Consider the following 20,899-nt stretch of genomic DNA (forward strand, 5'->3'; position numbering starts at 1 on the left):
CGCCTGGACTGGGTGGATAACACTGCTGCTCTTTATAAAAAAGGGCGGAGTAGAATCTACCTGTTCCGGAGGTTGAGGTCGTTTGGTGTCCGGGGGCCACTCCTGAAGTCATTCTATGACTCAGTAGTGGCCTCTGCCATCTTCAACGGTGTGGTCTGCTGGGGGAGCAGCATGACAGCAAAGGATAGGGCTCAACTGGACAGCCTTATTAAGAAGGCCGGTTACGTCCTAGGGCGCCCCCTGGATCCTGTGGAGGAAGTGACTGGAGGGAGGATGAGGAGCAAGCTGGGCTCCATGAGGAGGAACTTGTCTCACCCTCTCCAGCACACACTGAGGGCATTGAGGAGCTCCATCAGTGATAGGATGCCCCATCCCAGGTGTGTGAGGGAGAGGTACCGCAGGTCCTTCCTCCCTGCTGCCATCAGACTCCACAACAAGAACACACCAAGATAACTATTTAACTGCACCTCTTGTTATTTATGTAAATATGATTGTGTATATATTATATAGCGCAGATTTATCTTTTATTCTATTTAGATTTTCTTTCTCGTTTTTATTTCTGGGTGTTTTTATTTCTCTTGCTGTTGTTAAACCGAATTTCCCCTCGCGGGACTAATAAAGGTTTTCTGATTCTGATTCTGATTCTAAACCTTTTTCATTCGGAATATTTTTATCATATACATGAAAAAAATCTCATTAAAATCTAGATTTTCGTATAAAATGCCATCAATTACTTTAGAAATTAAATATATATATATATATAAATATATGTTTATTATCATAACAAGCTAGGCTATCTCACCAAAAAAACAATGAAATAAAAGTTCTGGTCGCACAATGCTAACATTAGCAACTAGCGAGCATCCAAACCTTCCAATACTGACCACTGCATTCACTTAATTTAAAGATGGTGGTCGTAATGTTTTTAATCGCATTCATTTATGTTGGGAAGCATTTGTACAAAATGACTTAAAGTGGTTGTTGGAGAGAGAAAGTTATATGAAAGTAAATCATTAAAACATTTGTGATATAAGTTAGCTAGCATATCATACTAACATAGCTAGTTAGCTAAACCTTTTAGCATAATTCAAGTTTTAAAATAATGATCAATTGTAACATTCATACATCAAAAACTCATTAACATCTAAAAAAATAAATATATATATATATACTGTATATATATGTATACATGTATCATAATATAATTATAATATTAGGATTTTTATTTTGCAAAAAAAAGATGGCATGAACAATGTTCTTATATTATGAACATGAGCATGATCATAATTTTCGGTAAATCCAGATATATTTTACATATTTGACGTGTGTTTATGAGGAAACATGATTATTACTGAAAGTTTTAAGTATGCTATGATTTTGTTAGCATGCTAACAGTTCTGCAAACATACTAAAATAATAACTTTTAAAAAACATTTTTAACGTATTAATCCTGATGAAGTTCCATTTCTGTCCACCAGGATGTATCTTTAGTTGAACAAATGTAACGTTAGACTGAGTTTGACCTGAAATTACTCCTGTGGCCTCGTGGGAAAAGTTTTCACGGCGGAGCGACATTGCCCTCTGCTGGCCCGATTCAGAATTACACTGAGCCCTTTTTTTTGTTTCTAAAACTGCGTTGGTTCCTTCTCAGTTTAACGAGTATTTATTTCCATTGTAGGAATAAATTCGGTGTAAAATTCAATGTATAAAAAAGAAAAAAATACGTGAAAACTATATATAGTCAACATTTAATAATTAAATACTAATAAAAAATGTTGAATGTAAAGAAATAAAGTTAAATAAATTCGGTTAAACATCAATGTATGGAAGAAAATGTTCACCATCAGACTTTTAATATTATTTAAAATAACACTGAATTTTTACAGCATCAAAATCACTTGGAATTTTATTTAAAAAAATCATCACATCTCAATACCATTAATATTATGATTTTTCCGATGCTTTAACAAATTAAATTTAAAATAACAAACCAAAAATAACCATTTTACACTGAATTTCTTTACGTTTTTATTCCTTTACGTATTTCTTCCATAAACTTTGTTTTAAACCTTGAATTTTAATAAAATAAACGTTGCAAAATAAAATTATAAGTCCGATTTTGCATGGATATTTTATTATGTTCGGAAGTAGAAGCACAATTTCCTTTTTTTTTTTAAATTAATCCTAGAGATGAAAAAAACTCTATTGATCCCTTAGGAAAATTCAAATACTTTTGAATTTATTACTGAATCTTATCTTAATGTATTAATTAGCCACATCATTGACTTTAAGAATAAAAATGGCTTAAAAAATGTGTCATTAAATTAATAAATTCGGCCTTAATGTGTTGTTTAAAAACAAGATTTTGTTTTGTATTATAAATAAAAACATTGTGACATAATATTAAACATGCAAAAACTACTTTGTATGTAGCTTTATATGTTCAGACACAAAAATGATTAAATTAATTAAGTTTTGATTATCAGTCATCTCGTTCTAAACTACATTTGTTTTTGTATTTAAATCGCCTAGCATAGCTTAGCTTAGCATATTAGCATGTTGCTAGTAACCCTTCAAAGTATCTGATTGAAATATTAATATAAAATATAAAAAAAATACTTCAAATATTAACACTATATTAATGTCAACTTTTCACTAATAAAATTTCAATGGTTTTGTAAAAATTGTAATTTATAAACAAATGTTTGGAGGTTTTTGATACGTAGCATTAGCACGTTAGCACGTTAGCATCGAGGGAAGGACACGGACACGGCGGCGTCAACAGTTATCTGATAACTTTATTATCAAGTTAAAAAAGACAGTGAATTACAATATGTACAGAATATCCAGGTACATGGAATAAAATTGTAAACAATCATCCTAGGCAACATCACGAGCCACCGTCAGGTGTCGGGTTCAACGGGAAGAGAAGAAGGCAAGAGAGTCGGACCGCGGCGGCTCCGGGGACGACGACATATTTACACAGATCCAGTGTTTGGGACGTCAACGGGAACATGGCGGTCTAGAGTCTAGAGTCCGGCACAGTGAAGGATTCATGAGCACAGAGGGATGAGGTTCCACTTCTGGGTCCAAATACAAAAGAAACTACGACCACTTCAACTAAACACCAGTTAGCACCAAACTCTCCAGGGTTCGGTCAAGACCAGCAGCTGCTACATTCCCGAAAGAAAAGAAGAGAAACGTGAGAAACATTATGACCAGGAAGAGGTCGAGGAGTCCATTTGTTTTTTACTTTGACCTTTGATTCGAGACTGAAAATAGTGTTTTTCCATCTTTGTTCTGGAGGTTCATGACGACAAGTCTTTTTCTATTCAAGTGTCATCGGAATATTTTATTTAATATTTCAAATGTTAAAACTTTTCTTTATTGAAACGTTTTTTCAATCTCTTTTTCTAATTGACTTCAGTCATTTCTATATTGAAATATTAATTTAGTTTTAACTGAATTCAATCATTTGTATGTTTTAAGGTTGAATTATTTTTTCATGTTTAATTTTTTTAATTTTTTTTAAATGAATTGATTTTTAGAAGCAGTGTTTAATATTCCAATTCCAATAATAACACATTGTATATCTTGAATAAAATAATTTTCAACGTATAGCCTTTTTAATTCAAATTCAATATGAACATGTTATATATTATATTGAATTTAAAATGCTACAAACGACAAAATATTGAATAAAAAAAATAAAGAAATGAATTTTTGGAATACGAATATCAAACTCTATGTATAAATAAAGTTGAAATCAATTTGAAAATATTACATTTTTAAAATAAAATTCAACCTTTTCAATGTACAAACTGTTTAAATCAATTATTCAACAAAAACGAATTTAATTTTAAACCTGTCAGTATATAAACCTTTGAATTAATTTATATATATATATATATATATATGAAAAAAGGTTCAATAAACAGGTTTAAAAAGTTCTAATATTTTGAATTCAACCGTATAATATTTTGATGACACTGATATACTTATATATTTTTAATCTAACTTTTAAATAATGTAAAAAAAACTCTTCATGTGCATATTTTTTTCTACTGAAACAGTTTGTTTTTGTTGATTTTTGAAAGACCACACAATACATTTGCGTGCTTTCTTTCTAAAGCTTCACTGCCTCCTAAATTTGCCATTAACGGACACAACGGTGCGTTCAATGTCTTTTGAACAGTAAAAAAAAAGGCTTGTGATCAGATTCTTGAACAAATATTCAAAAACAGATTTTCAATCGACTCATATTTCAGCATCAAACTATGAAAGTAGATTTTTTTCTTCATTGATCAATCAAAAAAAATTGTTGCTTCAATTAAAAAATATATAATTAATTCAAATAAGTTGCTTCAAACAATCAAAAGGTGCTTCAATTAAAAATAAACTTTTATAAAAATGTGTTTTCACTACAATAAAAAACAAGTTTGACTTTTTCACTTCAATAAAAAAAACAAAAAAAACACATTATTTGATTGAAGCAATTTTTTTTTAGTTGATTAATTGTCCCACAGTATAATATAGTCAGAAAACACACCAAAAAACATATATTTTTAATAAAAAAATATTAGTTGATTTAAAGCAACTTAGCAAAAGCAAAAAAATAAATAGAAATTGTTGTTGTTTTTTTTAATTGAAGCTACTTTTTTTTTTTTAAATAGAATTTTTAATTTTACATTTTTTTATTGAAGCAAAATTTTATTGTGATTGAACAATAAAGAAACAAATTATCAATATTTTGCTTCCGGGAAAAAAACAAAAAAAATCTCTGGATTCTAACTTTTTCAAAACACCTACAAAATTCCTTCTGGAACACAACAGTTCACACACTTGACGAGAAGTTTTCTGTACAAACGTATTTTCGCTCGGTCGCTCGTCCGAACACAAAAGTGTCTCCGTTTCCTTTGAATTTGACATCAAATTTCTCCTCGTAAGGCTTTTGGGCTTCGAGCAGCAGCTTCCGTACAATCTCCGCCTTTTAGTCAACGTTACGGCGCAGTCGCCGGAAAAACAAAACAAACTAGCACGGAATAATGACAGCGTTCCCAGAGGGACGGAGGAGGGGCTAACAGTTCGATCTTAGTGGCGGGGGCGGGGCTAACAGTTCGATTTTAGTGGCGGGGGCGGGGCTAACAGTTCGATTTTGGGAGAGGGGGCAGGGCTTAACGTGTGATTTTGGGAGAGGGGGCGGGGCTAACAGTTCAATTTTGGGAGAGGGGGCGGGGCTAACAGTTCAATTTTGGGAGAGGGGGCAGGGCTAACAGTTCGATTGTAGTGGGGAGGGCGGGGCTTGATGGTTAAAACAAAACAACGTTAGATCAAAATGACACTCGATCAAAAACACACAACAAACCTTTAAGAATCAAACATTTCTGATAAGAAAAAAAATTTCTTTGCGATATTTTGGCCGTAATAACAACAAACTTTAGTAACGGCTTCATTTTAACCTTTAAACACGATTAATTTTTTGTTCCGATATACAAATGAGATTTTTTTTTTTTTTCTTTTGGGAAATAACTTGCATATTATATATAAAGTTTAATTTAAATTTATTTATTTTATTTATTTTTTCTTGAAGAAGAGTGTCATCCGTCACTTGAATAAAGCACACAAACTTCCATCACACAATTACCCACAATCCCCCAGGAGCGACTTCACGAACAATCAAATCTTCGGGGCTTATACGCAGTATAATATTCAGGAACCTAAATAGCAATTTGCTACAAACCTTTGGGGAAAGATAAATACCTCTACAGATAAAAAACGAGGGTTAGCTAGGGTCAGGTGCTACGTCCACACTCCAGACGCTGCGGCGCCCCCTGCTGGTCAGATGCTTTTTTTTTTTGTTTCTTTTTAAAGGTGCTGGAAAGAGTTAAAACGCTTCAATTTTCGTTGGAGATTTCAAAATAAAAGCTCACAAGTTTGACCAGAACGTCAGCAGACATGTAAAAGTTCTGTTCACTATTGGGTACCAATATATTTTTAGAAACCAGACGAGGAGGCCGCCGTGATGACGCAGCGATTACTTAAATATGTAACACCAAAATAAAATACGAGGTCACTTCTTTTTTTTTTTTTTTCTCTTTTTTTTCTTTTGAGCTTCAAATGTTTCTGGCTCCGAACCTGCCGCCGGACTTCCTTCAGGTCTGGAGCAGTTCGGGGTCTTGTTGGTCGGCCACGACGGCGTGTGCGTCCAGGAGGGCGGAGTCTTCTCTGGTGATGAGGTCACATCCTGCGGCGGAGGAGGAGGGCGGGTCCGAGGAGGAGGAGCTGCTGTCGGTCTGACGGTGGTTCACGACCCTGAGGGACGAGGACATCGGGGTCAGAGGTCGAGGTTAAATATCGTTGATAGATGATGACAAGCATCTTTCCTCTGGCCATCAGACTGCTGAATGAGATATGACTTGAGCAATGCACTATTTAAAATATTATGTATTTATTCCATTTATAACATATTGCCCTATTTAAAATATTATGTATTTATTCCATTTATAACATATTGCACTATTTGAAATATTATGTATTTATTCCATTTATAACATATTGCACTATTTTTAACTTGGTTATATTTATACTTGTATATACATTAATTATTATATGAAATATTTAAAACGTTATTGCACTACTTTTAACTTACTAATATTAATATTTATAGTTTTTATATATATTCATTCTACTGTGTTTTTAACGGTTGCCAGGCAACAAAATTTCGTTGCCAGTTTCACTGCTGTGTTTTCTGTGCAATGACAATAAAAGAAAGTCTAAAGTACTTCAGCGTCATCATAATATTGAATTGTTGAATTTAACATTTAAAATGTTGAATTTCTTTTTATAAAAAAGTTTCTTTATTGACACGTTGGATTTTTTTTTTTTAACTTAATAAAAAATAAATGTATGTTTTCAATTTTTTTTTTTTCTACACATATACTTTGATTTTCTAATTCAAATAATTCCAAAATGACAAAAATAAAATTCCACATCTTTTAAATTCAATATATAAAAGTGTCACCATGATTGGCTCGATCAAGTAGCTCGGTACTCTTTTAGTACTGTCTGGTGGTACTACTATAACAACATTTATTTGTTGAGTTCAACTACAAACAAACACAAACTACAATAACTCCAAATAAAATACTGTTAAATTTAGAGGGAAAAAAAACATTATTTTGAATATGAATAACAAACCATGTGTGTTAAAAAAAAAGTATTGTGATGTAATGTATAAAATTATAAAAATAAAACATTTTAAAATGCAAAATATTGAACAGAATCACTAGAAATAACCCACTTACCCCATTCTTATTTATTGAATTCAATAATGAAAGTATTAATAAATAAATAAATAAATAAAAATACATATAAATAAGAATATAGATTCAACGTTTAAAACATCAAGTTCATCCATACAATAGAATGGAGGAAACCAGAGTGATCGAAAGAAACTGTACGTCTACTGTCTGTTCTGTTTGAACAGCGCCCTCTGGTGGCTGTTAAATATATCACCCTCGTCACCAGGGTTGAGGAAGAAAGAAGGCAAGAAGCTCACATTCCGTGGCGTAGGACGTGTCGTTCCCACTCGCCGCTGTTGGTGAAGCAGCGTCCACAGAACTCACAGGGGAGACGCTTCTCTGGGGTGGAGGTGCTGCTGCTGCTGGGCGGAGACACAGGGGGCGCTGCAGGGCGAGAGTGAGCGACTCCAGGGTCAACCACTTGATTTACTTCACACTTTTATTCATGTGTGACTAGTGCTGTGTATTTGACCATAACCTGATATATAGTAATACTGTAGTAACAAGTATATATTTGTAGTATTGTCCAGTACTTGACTCTGGTGTTGTAGTATTTACAGACCACATGACTCTTGACGAAGTCATAACTGCTTTCATTTGTTTTCAAACCAAAATATCTCCAAGCATCAGCTTTAAAAGCTGCTGGAGTCACTGTATCCTCTCATCCTAAGTCATCTATGGGATCTCACAGGCTTTTATTTTAAAGTTAGCTGTGGAGGACATAATGGCTGCTGTCCTCTAGTGGCCAGAATTTCATTTGCAACCCAGGGACAACGATATGAAATATTGCAATATATTGCAATACTGTAGTAACAAGGGTATATTTGTAGTATTGTCGAGTACTTGACTCTGGTGTTGCAGAATTTAAGGACCACATGACTCTTGACAAAGTCGTAACTTCTTTCATTTGTTTTCAAACCAAAATATGTCCAAACATCAGCTTTAAAAGCTCCACTGTATCCTCTCGTCCTCAGTTATCGCCAGGATTATATTGTTCCTTTAACTGCAGAGGACGTAACGACTGCTGCCACCTAGTGGCCGGAAGTTTAATTGCAACACAATAATGATAAAACGCCATGAATATTTCTATGTAAATTGTATATATAAAAACTTAATTATTCGATTATATACACACTAAAAAAACAACTAAATATTAATAATCATTATTTTTAAACTTCAAATTAGACAGTATTGTGAGAAGGTTTACTGATAGTTTGTCAGCAGCCACACTTTCAAAAGTAACTTCCCGTTTGTTAAAGCAATAAATATATAAAAGCATCTTCTCACCTTGTGCAGACGACGTCTCCTCGTCCTTCATCACCATCTCCTCCTCCTCCTTCTCCTCCTTCTCCTCCTCCTCTTCTCCTGCTGCTGCCTGGTTCTCGTCTTCCACGTCATCGTCTCCGGCGTCCTCTGCCGCGTCCTCCATCATCTCCAGTCCTTCATGATCTTCCTCGTCCTGCACGTCCTCCTCCTCCTCTTCTTCATCTACAGGAGTGCTGTCGTCATCCTCCACCAGCTCCACCATGTCCTCCTCCTCCTCCTCTTCCTCCTCCTCCTCCTCTTTCTCCTCCAGCTCCTCCAGCTCCTCCAGCTCCTCCTCGTCCTCTGAGCTGCTCTCCTTCATCTCCAGCAGGTCCAGGTCTACTCTGCCCATCATCTCAAAGTTACGGATCACCTGAAGCCCCAGAAACAAGATGTTGTGAGACGAGTGCAGGAAAATACAGAACTTTTTATTATTTATTATTTCACATTCAACTGCAAGACATTACTAAACGAGTATCGAGTTGTTATATTTGTGTCACTTTTATGTCAACAATTTATATTGAATTTGAATTAAAACTATTTAGAAAATGTATTTAAATTAAATTGAATTATTGGAATTACAATTACAAACTCTGTTAAAAAAAGAAGTAAAAAAGATATTTGATTTTAGCTTCAATTGAATCAAACAGTTTTTAATGTGTAATGTTTTAAAATTAATAAAATAAGTTGCTGTAATAGCTTAACAATAATTAGCTCAACGTTTGTTCAAATAACTCTTTTGTCTGATGGAAACTTTTTTGGATTGAATTTAAGATGCTACGAATGAACACATTTTCAATTTATATGTATTTATTTTAAATTTTTATTTATTGAAAAACATTACAATATCAAACAATCTTAAAAAAAAAAATACATTTTATTTAAATGTTTTTTTTTTGCTTCAATTGTTAAAATGTAACAATAATACAATTACTTATTTGTACATTTAAAGGTTGATACTTTTATTTATTTTACACACAGTTTAATATCCTACTATTTAAAAATATATATTCTAAACTGAATCATTTTTATTCCTAGTATTGTAAATTCCATATTATAATATAATAGTCACACCATTATTGGCTGACAGTTCGATCAAGTAGTTCGGTACTCGTTTGGTATTGTCTGGTGGAACTATTATACCCACATTTTTATATAAGAACAAATAAAAAATGAATTTAGAACATCTATTTTTGAATGATTTTAATCAGAATATCAAATTATCATCAAACTATGTACATCTGTATAAATGCATCCATTAAAAAAATTGAACTATTAAATATAATTATTCAATTAAAAACCTATTTGAATATAGAAAAAATTGAATTTTATTATTAGAAAATAATAATAAAATGAAAAAACAACAATTGAACAACTCAATTCAACGTTAAATCCAACACTCCACCTCATACACGGTGCACCCCTCACCTTGTGCTCCTCCCGGAGATGTTCCTCCAGCTGGCGGCGGCGGCTGCTGTCGTAGTAGCAGAGCTGGCACTGGTAGGGTTTGACCTCGGCGTGCTTCTGCAGGTGCAGCTGCAGCGTCTGGTCGGAGGAGCAGGTGAAGGTGCACTTGTGGCAGCGGAACACCAGACCCTCCAGGTACCGGGACAGCTTGGAGCGACTGACCACCAGCGGCACCACTCGCTCCTCCAGGGCCGAGTAAGGGTCGCCGTGATGGTCCCCGCGGTGCAGGACCATGTGGTCCACCAGGTTGTCCTTGTGCTTGGTGTGGTAGAGGCAGAGCGGGCATTGGAGGTCCGGGGCCGGCTCCTCAGGGACCTCGTTCTTGTGACCGGCCTTGACGTGGGTCGTGAACTCGTTCCTGCAGGAGAATTGAACCTTGAAATCAAACTTTATCCTTTTTTATTAAGACAGCGAAACAACATGTGTGACTATGGAAGTAAATCAGGTCCATCAGAATATTGAATTTTTATATTTAAAATGTTGAAATGTTATTGTTTTAAGCATGTTTTTCTTTTTTATAATTTAGTTTAATATTTTTTTTATTGAAAGTTTTTTTTATTATTTTTAATTGTGTTGTGGTTTTATGTTGTTATTTATTATTGAGTAGAACAAATACATTTAAATTTAAATAATGTTTTTTTAACACAGAGTTTGATATTCTAATTCCAATAATTCATTTATAAATGTTCAAAATTCAATCGTTTTTAATAAATGCTCTTTAAAATTCAATATAGAAATGTTGGTATAATGGCGTCACAAGAAAATAGTGTAATCATTTTTTATTGTTTTTTTTTAATTATAATTTGTTATTGTGTTGTGATTTTATGTCGTTATTTATTATTGAATAAAAAAAATTAAAAAAAAGTTTAAATAATAATTTTTTAACACAGAGTTTGATAAACGAATTCCAATAATTAATAAATAAATGTTCAAAATTCAATAGTTTTTAATAAATGGTCTTTTAAATCAATAGTTTTTAATAAATGGTCTTTTAAATTAAATATAAAAATGTTGGTTTAATGGCGTCACAAGAAAATACCAAAGGAACGGATAAAACTTTAAGCCAATCATAGCTCGGTGCTCTGTTAGTAATGTCTGGTGACACCATTATACACAACATTTTTAAATTGAATTTAAAAGACTATGGATTTTAAAACATTCAATGATAATATCAAACTCTATTTAAAAAAAACTATAATAATTTTGAATATATTTAATAATTAAATGCTTAAAAAACAACATTTCAATAAAAAAAATGAAAAATTCCACATAAGAAATGTTAAATTCAAGCGTCTAATATTCCGATGACACCAACATACGTCAGTGCCTCTCGATCCTCTCGATCTTCTCGATCTTCTCACCTGCACCAGGTGAAGAAGGAACAGACTTTGCACTTGAACAGCTTCTTCCCTCCGTGTCGGTCCCGGTAGTGTCGCCGCAGACTCTGCATGTATCCGGAGCTGAACTCGCAGAACTGACATGTGAGGAAGCCCTCGGGCCGGAGGTCCGCGGTCCCGCCCGCGACCGGGGGGATCAGGCCGAGGGACGCCTGGTGGAAGTGAGAGAGCTGCTCGTGGACGTCCACCGGCTCCAGGTACGAGGAATCTGAGCCGAGAGGAACCAGAGGTTAGACATGTTCTACAAATAAATTATATATTTTTTATTTAAAAAAAACCCATAAAATTAACCTAACAATACTGATAAAATATTTATAAAATTAAATAAAAATACATTTTCTTTCTAAATATAAACTTGATCTTCAGGGAAATTATTTTAAGAACGATAAATAATAATAAAAGAAAATTCACTAGAAGGACAAAAAAAACAAGGGAAAATAGTGCAGACGCCGCCATCTAGTGGACTCTGAAAGTAATGACACTGCTTCTTCAGACCGTCACTATAAAATGATAACATAATTTTAATGACAAAGAAGCCTCATAAAGTCCTAATTATATGGTGTTATATAGGGGGCGCTAGATGTTAAATACTTGTCTGTATAGAGAGAAAAATTGTTGGCTTAAAATATTATTATATTATGTTATATTACATCAGCAAAACTTGAGTTAAAAAGAAATATAACAACAAATACAACAAAAAAAGCAGGTATTGGACAAAATCTTCATTTATTCTTGGTATTTCCCAATGAACAAAATGAATATGAAAATAAAATGTTTTAAGATGATTCAAAATCTTGTTTTTTCTTTTATTTTTGTGCAATAATTATCATCTTACAAAAGTGTATTGACATGTTCTCTCAGTGACAGCTCTATGGACAGGTCACCAGGCTCTGAAGAAAGCTTCTTTTTTTTAAACAGAGTTTTCCTCTGAGAGAACAGAAGCCTCGATGCTGTGGATTCATCCTCTCGTCCCACTTTCTGCCGCTGACTCATCAATAAATCAACTACAGTGATGGAAGTGAGAAGAGATTCATTGACTGAGGCGTCGACGACATCATCATCTTCATCATCATCATCATCATCCTTCTTTATATTGATGTATTCTCTCTGTTATTCACCGTGACTTCTTTTTACCAAACTTTTGTCACATTTAATTTGATAATATTCAGGCTTCATGTTTTTAGTTCTTTTCTAATTTAAGACTTAATGTATTTCCTGTACTTTAGGTCATAAAGAAGGTGGAATAAAGAGAGAAGGAAGAAATAGAAGTGGATCAACAAGTGCAGAGAAGGAACAAAAAGTGCCAGAAAAGAAGGAAGACCAAGAGAAAATCAGGATGAAATGAAGAAGATAAAAATATAAGGGAAAAAAAGTAAACAAAAATGGAAGTATACAAAAGAGAAGGATAAGAAATAATTTAAAAGTATAGAAACATTTAAAAAGGGAATACATCTCAATAAAAAAAGAAGTCTACAAAGAGAAGTAAAGGAATCTGAATACAAATGTAATGAGTAAAAAAAGTAGAATAGTATCAGCATATAAAAGGTAACTCTCAAATAAGAATCATGAAAAATAGATTAGCAGAAAAATAAGTAAAAGAAAATATCTATAAAGAAAATCAACACAAGGGAAAGTAAAAAAAAGACAGAATTAACAAGTCCACAAAAAGTAAAATAAAATTAGAATTGAACAAAACTGAAAAAACAAGATTTACAAAAGAGTACACAGAAGTCTACAAAAAAACTGTACTAAAAAAAAAAAGAAGAAATCAACAAAAGAGAAAGTTAAAAATAATCAAAAAGTAAAATTAAAACATCTGATTAAACAAAGAAGTCCAGAAGCTGAAGTAAGAAATGATTAAATAAGAAGTATATGAATAAAAAAAAAAAAAAAAAGTCCACAAAAATAAAATGAAAAAATCGAAATATAATAAGAATGAAAAAAACTAGAACACACTTTTTTTTTTTTTTACAAAGATAAGTTACAAAAATAAGATAATAAAAAGGCGATGAAAGCTTAAGTAAGAAATTATTAAAAAATAAATCAGATTAAAAAAGAAATTATTAAACTATTGTTTTTTCAATTCCCTAGAATTGTCCATGAAGGGCTGTTAGATTATGTTCAGGTTTCTGAGAAACAGAAAAAACGGCCCTCCATTGACAATTCTAGGGAATTTAAAAAACAGTAGTTTCTTTTAATATGTTGTAAAATCCCAGTAGGATTTTAGTATTTATTTTGTGATTTTTAGAATATAAATGTAAATTCACGCCTCTCTCCTTAATTAAGAAAGAAATAGAAAAAGTAAGTAAGTAAGTAATATCAGCCAGAGTCACAGTGTTAAAGGAGGACCACAAGCTGGAGACGGAAGAAAGCAGGAGGATAAAAATAGAAGTACAAAAAAATAATGAAATAACGAAAAAAGAAGAAAGTTACTCTGAATAACAATAGTTTCAAGCATGTATCATCTTCTCTCACAGTGACTTGGAAGAACATTTGTGTATCTACAGGACGTTGGTTCGAGTGCCTCTCATGAAGGAACCTTCACGTACCGTCCGGCGACTCAGGCTCGGTGTTGGCGCTGGGTTTGGCCGCCCTGAGGTGGGCGTGAGCGGCCTGAGTGGCGGCCCTGAGTTTGGGGAGGGTCAGTTCCTCGCCGTGGTCCTGCAGCGAGTGTTCCTTCAGCTGGCTGATGGTGGCCGAGGAGAAGGAGCAGGACAAGCACTTGTAGGCGTGTTGCTCACCTGATGGAGAGAGATCCAGAGAGGAGGTCATTTTTATCTGAAACATATGGATCTATGAAGTCTATCACTATTTTTAGCTTTTTCATCTGAAACCTTTTTCTAAAATAAGACACTTCCTGTCTGACAGGAAGTTACACGTCAAGCTGGGGAAATCGTTGTTTACGCTTCAGCTCTCTCACATCCAGGAATCCTCTGTGGAAGTTCGTCAGTGCCATCAGATTAGTGAATATTTCAATTGAGATTTTTTTTAAGCAAAAATTATTTTTTTAACAATTAAATTAAGTAATTTGTATCCTGAAAGGTTAAACCTTTTTTGTACTTAATTGAATAATTTTCTTTAAAAAAAAATCTGTATATTTAGAGTTTGAATTTGTTTGTATATCAATAATTTGTATTTGAAAGTTTTAGTTTGATTAAATTGTAATGAATTTAATTTGGTTGTATATTTAAATTCAATAGTTCTTATAAGGAAGGATTCATTTATTTTATTGAATATTTGAATAAATAGTTTGTGTAAGAGAAAGTTGCATTTGTAAAAAAAATAAATTAAATTAAAAAAACAATTGCGTATAAAAAAATTCTTAGCCTTTTAAATCCAATATAAAAATGATATACATTTTATAATAATAGTTCAACCAGACGATAGTACATTTTTAACGATTGGAATTAGAATATAAAATATGTGTAAAAAAACCCCACATTAAATTAGTTTTTTTTTACAATAATCTAACTTTAAATATAAAAATGATTTAATTTGATTAACAAATTCCAACTTATAATATATAAAGTATTGAATTTATTTATTGTAAGAAAAACCTTAAAATTGGGATAATATCAAAAAGTCAACTGTGTAAAAACCACCTTATGAATCCCCTATAAAAGACCAAACTATTAAATTAAAACCCTTCATCGTCTTAATCACCATCTGGTTTTCTGCTGCAGCCATATATATTTGGAGACGCCTCGGACAATCATTACCTGTGTGTGCTTTGTGCATGTGACTCTTCAGGCGGCTCAGGTAGGAGGACTTAAAGGGGCAGAACTTGCACTTGAAAGGTTTGTGGTGTCCGTGGTGCGACTGCAGGTGTCGGTCCAGACTGGAAGGAAGAACATAAATCATCGTCACATGACACTCGTACGTCCCCCGGCGCAGGATGATGATGTCATTCGAAGCCGCGGCTCTGCTGAAGGACGATCGATGTTTACCACACAAACACGCTCCATTTCCAATGACTACAGAACGAGGAGCCGCGGGGAAGGAACTCGACTACCCACAATCCCCCCGGTAGGAGAGAGCGTCTGAGGTGGAGACGGTGGCTGTGTTCTTAATGCCGGCCTCCAGGGGGAGTGCAGGGGGGCGGGGCGAGAGGACGAGGCTTCTTTCTGGGTCAGGGCTCAGAGCAGGGATTACACCTGGGAGCTCAGAGGAGATGAGGACTCTCGCTCCAGCGTCTCTGTGTCGGATGAAGCGAATCAAACCCCCCCCCCCCTCGATAAAAGTCCTAATATTTCTCTTGTTCTCAGAGGAGGTGGAAGATTGAAGGAGGAAAACTGACGGTTCAGACTCAAGTTTGAGTCACATGGCTATGGAAGTAGCATTAGCTGTTAGCATGACTGCTAACACAACTAAAATAAAGAAATATCCTAAAATAAAAGTTGGATTCATTATTTACACATTCCAAACACATTGCCTCCATTTTTCTCTTTTTTGTAATTATAATTTTTTCCTTTTTTTAGTGTATTTTAAAGAAATAATATGAAAAAGTCAAGCCTTTAAATCATTTATAATCTACGTACTTAAAATATATTCAGTCAAAGCAATTTTTTTTATAATGTCATGGCATGAAAGATGTTTATATATATTTTAAATTACAAACTTAAAAAATCTATAGTAAACGGTAGATTTGTTTCTTTTTTATATAACCAATCAATCAAAAAACATGCTTCAATAAAAAAAAAGTAATAAAAAAAGTAATTAAAAAAAGTTTCTTCTTCTAAAAAAAAAATCAATAGATAAAATAAAAATGGTGCTTGATTAAAAAAATAAAAAAGCTTCAAAAAGCTTAAACCAAAATATATATTTTTAATATATACGTTTTATGTTTTAAACGTTTAAACTTCATGTTTTAAACTGTTAAACATAAAAATAAAAACAAAAAAAAATCAATAATAAAAGGTAGATTTGTTCCTTTTTTATTCGGTCAAAAAAACGAGGCTTTAATCACAAAAAAAATATTTTCAAAACGGATGCATAAATAAAAAATATATATATATTGATAAAAAAGTAAGATTTGGTAAAAAAAATTAGCTTCAATTGAAAAGAAAAAAAGCTTCAATTAAAATAAGTTGCTGTAACTAAAAAAATAGTTTAGAATAATAAAAGATGAATTGATAAAAAAAAGAAAAAGAAAAAGTTGCCATCATTAAAAAAATTTAAACTTTCTCCTTGTTATATGGTCGGACATTTGTGGTTTTTTTTTTTTATTGAAGCAACTTTATTAGGATTAAAAAGATAATCTAACTTCATATTTCAATAGCCTACCTTTCATTTTTTGCTCTTTATGAATAACTTTTAAACTTCAATGTTTATCATCAAATGCATCTTTCAATCTAGTTTGATAATGAGTTTGACCTCAGAAAGGTCACAGGTCTTACTTGTGTCTGAAGGGCGAGACGAACTGGCAGAACTGACAGTTGTATTTGTCCTCTTTGCTGAACATGGCCATGGCGGAGTGGCTCCTCTCGTGGGACCTCAGTCCCTGCATGGACATGAACACGCGGTCGCACTGGCTGCACGGGTGACCCCCCAGGGTCAGCCTCTTCAGCGGGGACCCCGACACCACGGCCCGGGCAGCGGCCACCAGCGCCGCCGCCCTCCCCTCCACGATGGGTTTCTCCATCTCCAGGTCGTCCACCTCGACGCCGCCGCAGACGCTGGCGATGACCGGGGAGCCCATCTCGGCGGACCCCGTCCCCTCCAGACTGTCGCTGTCGTCCCGGTCCAGGTCCCCGTTGGTCAGTCTCTCTGGAGCCAAAGTCAGGGGGATCTCGCAGACTTCCTGCTACAAACAAGGACACAACCCTCGGATAAGTTGACGGTTAAAGTTTCGAGGCTTTAAAAACCGAGAACCTGCTGTTGTCCATTTATGCTAACAAACTCATGTTGCGTCGTCTGGTTAGCTAGTCAGTAGAACAAAAGTAGATCTAGTTTTAGTATTTTAATTCAATATAGGAACAGATCATAGCGTGGTAGACGTAAAAAACACTTTTGAAGTGACGTTTGTATGTTGGAGTAGAATTAAAAATAACATTAATTAAATGAAAAGTACAAGTACAACTAAGACAACAAATTCTACTTCATAAACTATTTTGTGTTTTTATTTTTGCTTAAAGTGCTTCAAAATCATATTAAAAATGTTGTGTTTACAGTTGTTTTTATAATTCATATTCTATTCCTACAAAAAAAACATTGGTTTGAGTTTAGATAGGAACAAATCATGTTGTAAATACCCATCAGCTTGTTTTAAATGTTTAAAATTTTATTTATATACGTTTAAAAAAGTTTGACGCTATTAAAATGCTAGTAAATGATGGCGCTAACCATGCTAACATGCTAAGTTGTAGCATTGCTAAGTTTCTAATATACAGCCGCAAACACATAAAATATTCAATCAAAACTTACATGGTTAAAAGATAGAAAAGTAGCTTAATCGTAAACAAACACTAGTGATCCAAAAGATAATGACCACCTGTTCAGACTCACTCTTTTGTGATACAGAAAGAAAATATAATGTGTGTTCGACCTCTTTTTACGTCAAGACAAACTTAATCAACCTAAATAATAACCATAAAAACTGAATTAAAAATAGATCAGATCAACTTTAAAACATGTCACATTATCATAGAACCCGGTTGTTGCTGCTGTTTGACACTGTGTTGTCGCCAGGGCTTGAGAACGACCATCGCCGTGACTGTTATTCCGTCCTTCGGACTGAACTCATTCCTTCTGTCCGAGCGCCTGACCCTGCACTTCATGGAGCCATAAATAAGGTGTCGCGTTTATACGCACCAACCTTGTCCTCCCAACAACTCGCCTCATGTGTGGACACGACTTAAGGTGGTTTTAGTGAATGTTTTGATGACAAATAACAGAAGATTCTGCCGTACGGAAGTACATCAGTGGCATTAGAATATTAAAGATAGTTGGAAATTAAATTTGAAATGTTGTTGTTTTTTTAAGCATGAGTTATTTTAATATATTTAAAAGAATAATTATTTATTTTTACACATAGAGTTTCATATTCTAAATTCAATAGTTCAAAAATAAATGTTTTAAATTCAATATATTTGTCATTCTTAGCCTTTTAAATTCAATATAAAATGCTGGTATAATAGAGCCACCGTGATTGGCTGTAAGTTTGACGGTATTTCAATAAGAAAAATTCAATTCAATATTCTGATGGCACTCGTTTAGTTCTAATCTGAACTCTAATGTCAAGACTAAACATGAAGCAACTTGAAGAAAGTACAAAACCCTGTACTAGTGAAACCCCGACACCATCTTTTCTTTGCTCAACTTCACTATACGAGCGACTGGAGAAGAGAACAGGCCTCTTATTGGACGCCGCTCCCCCTCTTTCAACAGCCCCCGTGGAATACTAATGTCTGAGTGGTAACCCACCGCGACTCTAAAAGTTATAGCTCCGCCGCTCCGTCCTTCACTGCCCTCCGTCCCACCGGGGGGGCAGATGGAATGTCAAAGCAGAAGGTCTCACCGCTGATAAACAAAATAGAATAACCAGTGGAAGAGACGAGGAAGTGAGACGAGGCAGCGGAACATTAACAAACTAACAAAGTGACGTTTATATGTTGGAGTAGAATTAAAAATAACATTAATTAAATGAAAAGTAGAATCAGTACAACTAAGGCAACAGATTCTACTTCACAAACTAGTTTGTGTTTTTATTTGTGCTTAAAGTGCTTTAAATTAATTTTAAAAATGTTGTGTTTACATTTATTTTTATAATTCATATTAACAAAAAAAGTATATTCCTACAAAAAACTTAGTTTGGGCTCAGATAGTAACAAATTGTGGTGTAAATACCCATCAACTTGTTTTAAATAACTTTTATTCATAAATGTTTGAAAGAGTTTGAACCTATTAAAAAGCTGGTAAATGATAGTGCTAACCATGCTAGCATCGCAAAGTTTCCAATATACAGTCGCAAAGTTAATTCTTATGCTTACGCTTTTTATTGTATTCATGTTCGCCATTATATTGATGCTCTTTTTCTGTTGTCCCATCCTTCTTCAAGGGTTGACGGATCTGTAGGAACTGTAGGATGTTGAACCTCATCGGTGCAAAAAAAACTATATTATAGTATAGTATAACTACACTATATATGTAGACTATACTATTTTCTGACAGATTGCCTTGTAAACCTTATGTATTAACCCTGATTGTGTTACTGACCTCAAATCAATTTTTTTAGGGGGTATAAGGCCCACAAACACCTGTCCAAATGCTGGTAAAACTTCAAAACACTAGTGACTGTCATATTAATGTGCGATACTCGTAGTACTACCACACAAGGCTCCAAAGTCAGTCCTCATATTCCACACTGGCATCTTTATAGTTAAGGATGTAAACATACACAATAATCCACTTAGATTCTGAGTTGTGTCACATAAAACCACTCGGCGGGCGGGATTTGGCAAACAAGGAAGTATTTGAAGTTCTATCTGAATGTGTAGCAATGCCAAGGTGCAGAAACAGCTAATTACATGAAACTTCAAGATGCATGATTTAATGGACGCGCTGGCGTCGCTATGTAACAAAAATCATTTAAAAAAAAAAAAGTATAATCTGCATTTTAATAGCCAAAGTGCTGCTGCTTGAAAGGTGCCGACTCAGGTCATGGACTGGGAAGTGCAGCAGACTGGGAAGAAGACCAGGATGGCGTCAGCAGGAGGACTCAAGTTGAAGAACGGACGAGAGGAAGCGGTTTCCTGTTCAGCCTTGAGTGTGCATGATGTGTGTGTGATGGCAGCATAGGTTTAGAAGATACATGTTCCTGACATCTGAACGTAAAGTGAAGACGGTTTGACTGTCGCTTGTGAAACTAGGTCACAACAATGTTGTTCCGATGCAAACAGGAACTAATATTCAAATGTAGTTCAGGTCACTGGTGTGAAAACAAGTCCGGCAACAGTTTAAAGAAGCGAATTTACGGAATGATTACCTTGACGTGTCCCTCTTTGGCTTCTCCGTGCTGGACATGCTTCCGTAGGTGATTACAGATGGCCCTGAGGGTGGAGTGCACCTCCACGCAGAAGTTGCACCGATATCCTACTGGGGTTTTGCTCAAAGGTGTTTCCTGTTGATAAGACAGAACAGAAAATCAGAATAATTATTTCAGTGCTTTATTTTAACTTCTGTAATTAAATATACTGCATTTTTATTGATTTTATATTGGTAGTAGTTTGAAAATATCTTGAATAAATCCTGTTATAAACTGTGGAGAGACACTGTACAACACTGACAGAGCCATTATCATGATTCATTTGTGTTATTTTCTAACTCTGACATGTCCATCTGCACATTCATCATCACAACGGTCGTATTTAGACAATTGACAAATGACCTCGGAAAGACTAGGAGCAGGTCCTCTTACTATGGAAGTATATC

The 20,899-nt window shown here is 34.3% G+C and overlaps 1 protein-coding gene across 3 annotated transcripts in view; it reads right to left on the minus strand.

The window, feature by feature from the left end:
* Positions 1-2,780: 2,780 nt before the first annotated feature.
* znf462 (zinc finger protein 462) overlaps positions 2,781-20,899 on the minus strand; it is a 53,700-nt gene continuing 35,581 nt past the window's right edge. For 2 of the 3 annotated variants that reach the window (XM_087790711.1, XM_087790712.1), the window contains exons 4-12: positions 20,454-20,588; positions 16,867-17,273; positions 15,190-15,308; positions 14,020-14,211; positions 11,435-11,678; positions 10,035-10,431; positions 8,589-8,979; positions 7,559-7,685; positions 2,781-6,312 (exon numbers count right to left, since the gene is read on the minus strand). In XM_087790711.1, the coding sequence (XP_087646837.1) occupies positions 6,153-6,312; positions 7,559-7,685; positions 8,589-8,979; positions 10,035-10,431; positions 11,435-11,678; positions 14,020-14,211; positions 15,190-15,308; positions 16,867-17,273; positions 20,454-20,588 (2,172 nt within the window). In that variant the 3' untranslated portion in view covers positions 2,781-6,152. The remainder of the gene's footprint in view (positions 6,313-7,558; positions 7,686-8,588; positions 8,980-10,034; positions 10,432-11,434; positions 11,679-14,019; positions 14,212-15,189; positions 15,309-16,866; positions 17,274-20,453; positions 20,589-20,899) is intronic. The other variant, XM_087790713.1, reaches the window with a different exon arrangement.

Source organism: Callionymus lyra, chromosome 5 (assembly GCF_982586985.1).
Source record: "Callionymus lyra chromosome 5, fCalLyr1.hap1.1, whole genome shotgun sequence".
In the NCBI taxonomy this organism is placed as follows: Eukaryota; Metazoa; Chordata; class Actinopteri; order Syngnathiformes; family Callionymidae; genus Callionymus; species Callionymus lyra.